This window comes from Bacillus rossius, chromosome 10 (genome assembly GCF_032445375.1).
Source record: "Bacillus rossius redtenbacheri isolate Brsri chromosome 10, Brsri_v3, whole genome shotgun sequence".
In the NCBI taxonomy this organism is placed as follows: Eukaryota; Metazoa; Arthropoda; class Insecta; order Phasmatodea; family Bacillidae; genus Bacillus; species Bacillus rossius.
The window spans coordinates 32,807,545-32,819,798 of NC_086337.1; the positions used below are offsets into that span (position 1 = coordinate 32,807,545).

Here is a 12,254-nt window from a genome sequence, read left to right on the forward strand (position 1 = left end):
GGAAATTGTAATCGTAAAAGTTTCATTAAAGTTCATTAAAAAGGAAAAAAAATATATGTACAGTTATGGATCAAATCGGCAACAGATAGGACAGACAAAATCAGTGCCCTAAAAATAAGGGACTGGCCGTGTCCTATCGTGCACTTGGAATATGGTTAGGGTACAGGTATTGCATATTCAATACCTAAACCCTTATTTTTGTGTCTTGGAATACAGCCCTAACTGACCGAGGCAGAGGAGCGCTTGCACTACCATGCCTGGTCCCGCGAAAATGTGCCATGTCCAAATTAATAAGCCAAGCTGTGTTCAGCCTAATTTCGCTATTTCATACAATAGTTATTAATTTAGTTAAAATTACTTGAATGAAAACTTTGTTCCATTAATGAACTACCTACTTTAAATTGTGACAGTATTAATAAGAGGTAGAAAAATTATAATGAGGATTAACGACACTAGTCGATTGCCACTCGGGCAGCAATCGACATGTCACTCATCTGAAGTTCAGCGCACTGCACTCACTCACGCTGCGGCGCGTTTGGCTGAACACGCCTGTGTGGCATCTAGATGGCATAACATCCTGTTTGAGCCAAGGGAGTAATGTCGGATGGTGTTGTTATATATATTTTTTGGCACCTTGTAATATTTTTCTAGATATTTTAATTTTTATAATGTTTAATCATACACGTGTCCTTCGCCTGGTTAAATATTCGTTGTGACAGAAACGTATGGCCTTTACATTTTCACTATGCACGATTTTGATAGACCGATTGCTTCCAAAATCCAAGATATTTTAGAATTTGTCCTATATGCAAAATATTTGATGAAAACTCAAGTCATCAATCTTATCATACAAACATGGCTGTGCTAGTTATTTTATCGGTGATTCATTGCACTACAACTTTTTTTGATACACCAAATTAAAATATTTTGAAATCGAAAATGTTAAATTTTCAATAGGTCTTTAGTGCTCTAGATAAAGGTAAAGCGACTGTAAATGCACGTGAAAAGTTCTTGTGTGTCATGTATGCTCTTTGTTTGTGACCTCTTTGACTATATCGAACGATCGATATGTTGAAGGATTTGAAGAAGGAAGGTTGGGTCATCTTGAGAACGTACGTTGCTTGCTGTTCAAAGTAATTTCAGCTGTGAAGGTGTTTAGTTGCAAAATTCTGTAAGTGGAATAGTGCTGTTATTGGAAGTAATGCTTCTAATTATGAGTAGTTAAATTTTAGACAAAGATTTCAAAATTAATTTTGTAGAGTTTTTAGTGGTATTGCAGAACGGCTGTTTGGTAGCCATTTTGGTTAACAATATCGTAGCTTGGTAAATGAATAAATATTATTTGTTTGTGATGTTTCAGTTATTTTAGTTGTTATTTGTATGGAATGCTGGTAGTAATTACGTTCTTAAGACGTCTAACTTATCTGTAGCTTACTTTTTTAATGTAGGAGACGACGTGAAAGTTCTAGAACAGTTTGTTCATAAATATGTTTTCTTTGTTAGGCTTGATCGTAGTTATGTAATGTTACGATCAATAACCTTTACTGCATGTTTCATTTGTTTCCTTTATTGGTAAAATATTGTAAGAACGTGACCTATCCGTTGAAAAAAAATTTGAATTCAGTATTTTTTTTAAAAGCTGGATTCATAATGCCACGACGAACATACTAATCAGATTAGATGTCTGATCTTGCATCGAACAACGTTCCACCAAGACAGACGAACTCATGTTTATAGGCAAATTCTCCTATGCCATATGCACTCAAAAAAATTCATTATAGAATCTGCTAAAACAATATAGGTCCTGTAGAAAACTATCTCCTGTTGACATTTGAAGTGTGTAAAAACATAACATTTAGTTGTCTCTGGCACGAAATGACATTTTTTTTTAATACATGGAAGCATGCAATAATAAGGAATGGAAAAAATATACTGTTAGCTCTGTGAAGAATTAAAATTAACTCTTGACTGAGTGCAGAATTAATGTTGACCATAGCACGATATCCTTTAACATAAACAGGTGAAGGCACACTACATATATGTAAGTGTACCTGTGGTTGGAACACTTGCCTCCCACCAAGGCTCAGGGGTTCAATTCCAGGCGGTGTCAAACCTGTATCTGTAATAGGCTACTTGGACATATTGTCTTTTTAGAACAGAAGAGGAAAAAAATTCAGAAAAACATGGTTTTCACACACTACACAGTCTAAATTTATCCTGAAGGATTGTTTCTTAATTCCTCTGGTTCGTGAAAAAAGCTTGCATTACAATACTTTTGTTTTCACACTGCCATTGCCATTCATTGCTCCTGCTTTCCTCTGTTGAGCACAACTTTAGCCAACTATGGAGAATAAAAAATATGGCTATTCTTTCGTTTCATACATTGAAGTGTATCCCTGGATCCTGAAGTCTTGATCCTAATAGCATGAACCTGTTGGCTTGATCCGTAGTACATGAGGCTTGCTCTTTTAATTCATTATGTAATGCCATCAGGAGTGAAGCCTTCAGGGTCCAGGGATAAACTGGGATGAATGAAACACCAGCCATATCACACAATATATGATGACTAATCAAAGAATACCTTGGATTGATGCAAAATACAATGTTGGCCAATTCAGTTCACAGCACGTATTTCTCAAAGAAAAGAACGATGTTAACAATTCTATTCAAAATTTGTCTCCCATTAGACTCGTATGTTACAGTGTGACTTAAAATAGTGCGTACTTAAATGCAATGTAACAAAACAAATATTTCATGATACAATTACTTATTCTAGTAAAACAATAAACATGAAATTTAAGCATTAAAAGTTCCTTTCAATTGCAATACAGTTGTTATTTAAACAATTTTAATTATTTCAAACACCTACAGTGACAAGTTCTCTAAGCAAACTCTAAGCAAAAAAAAACACTGGGTTAACAATTAATGTTGGCAATTGGGCTTGAATACATACCTATGTATTGTAAGCTGTAAACTGTTATTTTTCACAAGCCACTAGACTTTCCTTTTAGGGATAATTCAAGAACGTTTCAAGTATGTGGAAAACATTTATTCAGAATTTTTTTTCTGATAAACAATGAATTTGTGGCAGCATTAAAAAACAGGTATTGTAATGTAAAATATAAAAATGTTTTTCACAAACTAGTAGGAATTACGAAACCATCCTATCGGAGTAATTTTAGGGAAGTGTGTAGTGTGTGAAAACCACGATTTTTAAAAATTTTATTTTATTTTTTCCATTCTAAAAAGCTGCTTGTTTAAGAGTAGTACCTAGTCTGTTATTGGCATATTTAAACGACAAGCTTATCTTTCCCCTATTTTTTATCCAACCATATCCGCCACACACACACACACATGCTATATACTCACACACTGCTTACCAGTATCAGAATGTTGACTTTACCCAAATTTAAAATTTTATTTCAGAGTATTTTTTTATAGTTGTCTTACCATTAGTTTATGTTCCACACATTTACATGATTGTCTATCAGGTAAATGTTAATGCTTATTAAAACAAGGTGGAATAAACTAACAATATGTTTTATGACTATCCAGTCTTAAATTTTTTTTTCTGAAGTGGAATTAAAAATTGTTAATTTTACTAGTAAAGGTTGTAATCACTGTTTCTAAGAATAAAGGAAATAGGTAACTAAAGTGAAAGGTTGGTTAGATTGCCGATTGGTCAGCTACAATTATATATGCTCATATTCTTTTTGGTAGACCTGTATAAGTTTGTGAGTTTACATATTAATTGTAATATTTCATAATATTAGTAGAGAGTTTTTAAATGCAGTTACAAATTTTCATGGTACAGTAATAGTTTTTTCTGTTTTAGTTTGGAAGACATGTGTTGCTATTAAAATTATGTTGTTTTAATTAATAAACTTATTTTCTAACAATAAGCTACTGAAAATGCTAACCACTTGCTAATAGCTAGGCTACCTTGATTTCTTTCTCTTTACAATTAAATGTTGTATAGTTAAAATTTTCATTTTAAGTTTTTAAAAATGGATTTCACCCATACCTTAATCATTGTTCACTCAGTTTTTTCAAAAAAATTTATAATTTTGTTTGGAGGACTGGCCTATAAAATAAACTATAGTTTAAACAATTCTTGCAATAACAGATTACTGAAAATAGACTTTGTATGGTCTGTTTTCTAATACACTTAGGTATGTCTTAGCTTTCGTTGGCAATGAAAGATGATGTATATGCCCTTCTACAAAAGTATTGATTTATTCAGAAGTAGGTACCAGTGCTGTGTTTATATTTTACTGACAAATCATTAAACATTTCCTTATGAAACCCTTAAATGTATTAAAAATTTGAAAATGTGAGATAAAATCTATAATTAGGTCTGTGTATTTCAAAGTGTGTGAATTGAAAAGTGCAATATTATTGGTAACATAAACAAAAAAAAAATATTGGGATTTATTTTCATTGAAAAGTTATTTTTGTAAAGCAATTTCCCTTAATAGAAAATGTAGCAAGTAAGTTTCTGTTTATCGCATAAGGGTAGATTGAAAGAGTGTTGAATTGTACACTATTGCAACTATTGGTTTCACTTAAAATGTCCAAGGCGTAAGAGTGCTCATGATTTATGTTGCCCTTGGTCGTAACTTTTATTTATTGGTTTTAATTTTAAGTGCACTGTTTGCTTCAAGAGTAATTCAACAAATTTATTGCATAGTCCAACAACTAAGTATTTCTTTATTAGACATTCCAATTAATATATCAAGGAAAAACTTGGGTTTGTGTCAAATTCATGACAAATAGATAAAAAATATGAAAATTTATGTAGTAAAAATTTTAATGTGTAGTGGGGTTATATATAGGTAGTTCAAGTATACAGTGTAATCATGTTGATTGGCTAAATGGTAATTGGTCTTGTCGTGCTAACAAATGATTCTCGCATGTCCTTGCATGTCAAGTTTTTTGTGTGTGTGGTGGTATGCAGTGCATGGATTCAAATGGAATTATTTTATGCCATTTGTCATAAATGTAGATTTCTTTTATAGGTGTGAAGCCACAAGATGCAGATTTTTGTCAAGACATTGACAGGGAAAACCATTACTTTGGAAGTTGAAGCATCAGATACAATTGAAAATGTCAAAGCGAAGATTCAAGACAAGGAAGGGATACCTCCTGATCAGCAGCGCCTGATTTTTGCAGGAAAGCAGTTGGAAGATGGCCGAACTCTTTCAGATTACAATATTCAAAAAGGTAATTTATTAAAATTATTTCTATTCTTTAAATGTAGAAGGCTAAAAGTTTATTTATTAAAATTGATTTAGGATTTCTATTGAACCCTAAAATCTTTAGTTGAAATAAAGTAGTATATACACAGTAGGCAATGTTGAATGACTACTGTCTGCATGGAAACTCATCTAAAAAGTGAGTTGTGCCTGAAAGTGTAGATAATACAGTAAGTTTTCTTGGTTCCATTATTTAATCATTAATTTTTGTGCTGTTATAGTTATTGGGGTGTCTACCAACCAGGAAAATCAGAAAAATGGCGGGATTTGTCATTACCGAGAATTAACTGGAAAAATCCTTTAATTTCTATGTAATTCCAGGAATGTTCTGTTAAGTTGTTCTTAATGCTATCATCTTTAAGATGGGAGAGATTTAGCCTCTTAATTTTGTTTTGTTCCATGCCACCAGGCCTGCAGTAAACATTTTAGTGCGTGAACGCATGTTGCTGGAATTGCACTAGCGTGTCCTGTAAGATGCAATACTACAGATACATCAGGATGCACACCTGCCCCTTACACCCGGGGTCAACAAAATAAGTTTACTCCGTTCAGCCAAGTGGGGCATACACTGCATGCTGGCTGCCCCCGTCCTCTGTATTCCTTTCCCCCTTCATTCGTTCCACTACCAAGTGATGTCACTGCACTTAAAATGCTTGGCTTCTTAAGTGGTATATAGTTACGGCCCAAAACTAACAAACTAATGTAATGAAAATTAAATTCAACATTTTAATGAAAATTTATTTCATTTTCCGTATGACATCGTTGTTAAATGGACTTTTGGAGCTCGTTAAGATACAGTTGTGCCTGATTTATATTTGTTTTAGTGACAGTTGGTGGTCTAATAGGATTTTCTTAGGTGTTTCTCCTTTTCGGGAGAATCTGTTTTAAAATGGATTTATATTTGAATATGAAAACTTGATTTTGTGCCAGAAATGGTTAAACATTGACTTGGTGCAAAAAATGTTATTTTTTGATGTTGAGGGGTCGTTTGGGTCATTTGGTTCAAATTGTTTTACCACCCTTATTTCTGGGAACACTGAGTCCTAACATGGTTTTACATATAATTTTTCTGTGTAATGGAATATTTTTAATTATTAAAGTAAATTCTGTGACAATTGTTTGCATGGCAGTTTGTTCGAGGTTAGCACATTGGATGACTCGTCGTGAATGAAAATAATAAGTTGCTTGTCTATGCTTCCTTTGGTAATGAAAGATGTTGTATATGCCATTCTACTACTAAAGTAGTGATTTATTCAGAAGTAGGTACTGTATTTATATTTTACTGACAAATCATTAAACATTTCCTTAAAAAACCTCAAACAAACATATTAAATATTTTAACAATGTGAGAGAAAATGTATAATTAACAACTCAGTTTTCTGAAAATAAGGTTTTTTCCCCCAGTATCATGCTTAAAAGTTGCGAAGGCCCTGCATCACTTAAAAAGTAATGACTTAATATCCGTTAACATACTGAAAATAATTCCACCATTTGTAGTCCCTGTGTTAAGCACATTTTTAATGCACCACTTAACTGACAACATAGAAGTACTCCTATATTAAACCAATTCCGAAAATTAAATCTCCTAAGTCGGCTAAAGTTTTTCACCCAATAAGCATCCTGTTTACTGTTTCTAAAGCCTTTGAACACCTGATGCATCAGCAGACACACATACCTATCGAAAATAAATTTTTTATATACTTTCCTGTTGGGCTACAGACCTGGTTACAGTGCTGCTACTGCTCTAACAAATGTTATGGATAGCATCAGTCATGCTGTAGCTAGGCGGGAACTAACAATTTTAACGCTGCTAGATCTTGGTAAAACTTAAGATTCATGTTGAATATTGATAAAACACAGGCCATAATATTTGGTTCTGCTCTTATAATATCTTAAAAGCAATTTCTTACAAACATAATAACTTATCACTTGGAGGAGTTGATATTCAGTTCTCAAACTTGATGAGAAACCTGGGAGTTCTGATACTCGACGTTAACTTGGAAGGAGCAGTAATGCAAATTAGCAAGAAAGTCCAGTTCTCCATGCATTGCTTAAGCTGCTTAAAAAAATTTTCTCTCTCCCAGTATTAAAACTTAAAAAGCCATCTTTGTTCAGACCTTAATTATGCCTCACTGCGATGTTTTGTTTTCTGATATGACGGAGAAACTGGCAAAGCTGCTTCAGAAGCAAAAAACTGCTGTGTAATATTTATTTTCAACTTAAAATTAAGAGACCATCTAACTCTGTACCATCAGCAGTTGAAATGGTTAAAACTTGCTCAAAGATTAAATATGCAAACTAATTCTTCTTATAATGCACTGCAGCTGTGATCCCGTCGCTTTCTGTTGTCAGTTTAAATAATATACAAAGCTACCATATCCATGAGAAATGATCCACTAACAACTCTATACTGGCAATATCCATCCCATGCATTAATCAAAAAGTTTATCAGAATCTTTTGTAGTGATGCTCCGGAAAGAACTGGACCAGGCGACAATGCAATTAAATAAGGCTAATATCAACAAAAATAACCTAGCAGCCTTCAGACTGAAGGATCTGAATTTGTATGAATGTGTGAAAGAATGGTATTAATGTTATACTATATTGGTAACTAATGACTCTTAACCTTTAATTAGATTTTAGGTGTATGTCAAGTTTGGGTTAAATACAAATTGGTTTTCTGTTTAACTTTTATCTTTGTATATTTAGTTAACAACATAGTTTGATTTATATATTATTTTATTTTTAATATGCAATTTTAATGTAGAGAAAAATATATGTATAATGTGGTTAAGTGTAAAAAAAAGGCAATTCGCCTTAACTTTGCCACCAATATAAATAAATGAATTAAAAGTAATCATTATCAAGGCTACCAATGTTGCTTGTGACTATCAAATCTTATCTTTTCAAACCTTCACAACATACATTCTAACTAGTGATGACTTTGATTTTAAATTAAAAGTGTTACTTGGGTTAGACCCAGTACATATTTACATTTGCGATGTTTTCATAGATGCAGATAATCATAAGTATATAATTGGACGCAAGGAAAAATATTAAATACACCATGCTGAATAGTTTGCCCTTTGTGGTTATTTAATACGGAATGTATGTTATATGTGGATTCACAGGAAAGAAAAGGCATAGTTTTTTCCCCCCAAATAAAATTCTGCTTAGCGTATTGTAATATTTAAACATGTTTAACAGCTACGACATTTCGTTTTGTGCATCATGTACTAAAGTTTCCTTCAGCTATTAACTAGGATTCTACTTAATGGTCATAGTAGGTATAGGGCTTCATGACCTCAGCAAGTTACGGACAAAAAAAACCTCCGTTTGCTTTGACGAAGATACTGCCTCCTGTGCACATTATGGTGTCTGGAGCATATTATAGTCACCCCTTAGTGGTATTACATGTAGGATTGACACTGCTATTACATTAGGATACACACTGCTATCACATGTAGGATACACAATGTTGGTAATTATACTTTTAAGTGTACAGCACCAGTAAGCAATTCTGATATGCATGAATATCACAAAACTCTAAACTCTGAAATATTATTGAATAATCTTCTTTCCAAACAATTTTGTAAAAAATTGTTGTATAAAGGTATAAACATTCATTTTGTGACTGGTCTGTATAGTCTACACAGCATTCTGTTAAGTTAACACCACTGTATCTTGTCCATTACAAAGCCCTCAGTTAACATACATTTGTTATAATGGACTGTATGTTTGTTGCCTTTAATTTGGTTGATGGATGTCACTCGTTACTGCGGAGTTTCTGCGTTGGAACTTAGACCTAGAGGGGGGGGGGGGGGAGGGGACACTTGAATAACCAAGCACTGCACTGTGTAAACAAGTAAATAATTTATGCAAGCATAAATGTTATCAAAGAAAAACACTACTGTTTTAAAATAGAGTTTGTGTATCTTTTCTCCTGGTAAGATGGGCTAATATATATTATGCTTGTGGCAAAAAAAGATGGCTAACACACCTCTTTAAAATGATAATGAAATAATTCTGTGTAACATAAGTATTCTTGCATATTTCATGAGCAAGTCTTAAAAAACAAAAATATTATAAACTGGTGTTCTTAGTTGAATTGTTTACCCTTAACTATAATTATGATTTTGTTACAGAATCTACTTTACACTTGGTTCTGCGCTTGCGAGGTGGCATGCAGATATTTGTGAAGACCTTGACTGGCAAGACCATCACCCTGGAAGTAGAGGCATCTGACACCATTGAGAACGTGAAGGCCAAGATTCAGGATAAGGAAGGCATTCCACCAGACCAGCAGAGGCTGATCTTTGCCGGCAAACAGCTTGAGGATGGCCGTACGTTGTCCGACTACAACATCCAGAAAGAGTCCACTCTACACTTGGTTCTGCGCCTGCGAGGTGGTATGCAGATATTTGTGAAGACCTTGACTGGCAAGACCATCACCCTGGAAGTAGAGGCATCTGACACCATTGAGAACGTGAAGGCCAAGATTCAGGATAAGGAAGGCATTCCACCAGACCAGCAGAGGCTGATCTTTGCCGGAAAACAGCTTGAGGATGGCCGTACGTTGTCCGACTACAACATCCAGAAAGAGTCCACTCTACACTTGGTTCTGCGCCTGCGAGGTGGCATGCAGATATTTGTGAAGACCTTGACTGGCAAGACCATCACCCTGGAAGTAGAGGCATCTGACACCATTGAGAACGTGAAGGCCAAGATTCAGGATAAGGAAGGCATTCCACCAGACCAGCAGAGGCTGATCTTTGCCGGCAAACAGCTTGAGGATGGCCGTACGTTGTCCGACTACAACATCCAGAAAGAGTCCACTCTACACTTGGTTCTGCGCCTGCGAGGTGGCATGCAGATATTTGTGAAGACCTTGACTGGCAAGACCATCACCCTGGAAGTAGAGGCATCCGACACCATTGAGAACGTGAAGGCCAAGATTCAGGATAAGGAAGGCATTCCACCAGACCAGCAGAGGCTGATCTTTGCCGGCAAACAGCTTGAGGATGGCCGTACGTTGTCAGACTACAACATCCAGAAAGAGTCCACTCTACACTTGGTTCTGCGCCTGCGAGGTGGCATGCAGATATTTGTGAAGACCTTGACTGGCAAGACCATCACCCTGGAAGTAGAGGCATCTGATACCATTGAGAACGTGAAGGCCAAGATTCAGGATAAGGAAGGCATTCCACCAGACCAGCAGAGGCTGATCTTTGCCGGCAAACAGCTTGAGGATGGCCGTACGTTGTCAGACTACAACATCCAGAAAGAGTCCACTCTACACTTGGTTCTGCGCCTGCGAGGTGGCATGCAGATATTTGTGAAGACCTTGACTGGCAAGACCATCACCCTGGAAGTAGAGGCATCTGACACCATTGAGAACGTGAAGGCCAAGATTCAGGATAAGGAAGGCATTCCACCAGACCAGCAGAGGCTGATCTTTGCCGGCAAACAGCTTGAGGATGGCCGTACGTTGTCCGACTACAACATCCAGAAAGAGTCCACTCTACACTTGGTTCTGCGCCTGCGAGGTGGCATGCAGATATTTGTGAAGACCTTGACTGGCAAGACCATCACCCTGGAAGTAGAGGCATCTGACACCATTGAGAACGTGAAGGCCAAGATTCAGGATAAGGAAGGCATTCCACCAGACCAGCAGAGGCTGATCTTTGCCGGCAAACAGCTTGAGGATGGCCGTACGTTGTCAGACTACAACATCCAGAAAGAGTCCACTCTACACTTGGTTCTGCGCCTGCGAGGTGGCATGCAGATATTTGTGAAGACCTTGACTGGCAAGACCATCACCCTGGAAGTAGAGGCATCCGACACCATTGAGAACGTGAAGGCCAAGATTCAGGATAAGGAAGGCATTCCACCAGACCAGCAGAGGCTGATCTTTGCCGGCAAACAGCTTGAGGATGGCCGTACGTTGTCAGACTACAACATCCAGAAAGAGTCCACTCTACACTTGGTTCTGCGCCTGCGAGGTGGCATGCAGATATTTGTGAAGACCTTGACTGGCAAGACCATCACCCTGGAAGTAGAGGCATCCGACACCATTGAGAACGTGAAGGCCAAGATTCAGGATAAGGAAGGCATTCCACCAGACCAGCAGAGGCTGATCTTTGCCGGCAAACAGCTTGAGGATGGCCGTACGTTGTCCGACTACAACATCCAGAAAGAATCCACTCTGCACTTGGTTCTGCGCCTGCGAGGAGGATTTTGATCCATAACACTTTCAACAGAGATTTAAAATTTTAGCATTCCAGCATTGAAAAGGTTTGCGAATTTGGTAAATATGGGTGTTGCTTAATAGTTTATTACAATAAGCTTTTTACTGTGAGTCAAACTTAAATAATTTTTATTTATAAAATGTTTTAATATATTGAGTTTCTGTGTTTCAAATAAAAAAAAACTTTTTTGTTCGTATTGTTGTTTTTACAGATCTTTTTAGTTGCACAAAACCATTGTGATTTTTGTGCTATTAAGTTTTGTACTTGGAATAATGTCCACAAGTCTCATGCTTGAAAGTATTGGTTTTTGACTTAAAATAACTTAAGTTATCAATTTGTTTGCCTTCAGTAAAAATAATTTTGAATGTATTGTTTCTAAGTTGTCATTTTTTTCTTGCAGGCTAGACCTTACAAGACTCCATTAATCTTGTTTCATCCTGAAGTTTCTTTTAAATCCTATATTCAGGTCAATATTTAGTGAATTAATTACATACACTATTAGAATTAAATAAACATCTTGAAGCAGAAATGTGTGTTTTATTAAATACTTTAAGTAATATTGCCTCCCGTAAAGAATTTTAATTAATTACTTGAAATATTATAGTGTGATTCGTTTTGGCTAAGAATCAGTGAAGCATATTTATGTAATTGATTCCATTATAATGAGTTTACTGGATAATGGTTTTTTCTTTGTAGTCATCTGTTATTTTGTAAAGTTACTATGAATGTTATTCTTGTATAGCCCAGTGAA

At 35.7% G+C, this 12,254-nt stretch overlaps 1 protein-coding gene across 2 annotated transcripts; it reads left to right on the forward strand.

Annotated features, from left to right (window-relative positions):
* Window positions 1-1,014: 1,014 nt before the first annotated feature.
* LOC134535930 (polyubiquitin-A-like) lies at window positions 1,015-12,032 on the forward strand. Of its 2 annotated transcripts, none has more exons than XM_063375323.1 (3): window positions 1,015-1,171; window positions 5,019-5,223; window positions 9,401-12,032. In XM_063375323.1, exons 2-3 carry the CDS (start codon window positions 5,034-5,036, stop codon window positions 11,494-11,496), a joined length of 2,286 nt encoding a protein of 761 aa, XP_063231393.1. In that variant the 5' UTR covers window positions 1,015-1,171; window positions 5,019-5,033; the 3' UTR covers window positions 11,497-12,032. The 2 variants fall into 2 exon arrangements, with proteins under 2 accessions (XP_063231393.1, XP_063231394.1); XM_063375324.1 differs by having other exon boundaries at window positions 1,054-1,112.
* The last annotated feature ends 222 nt before the right edge of the window (window positions 12,033-12,254 follow it).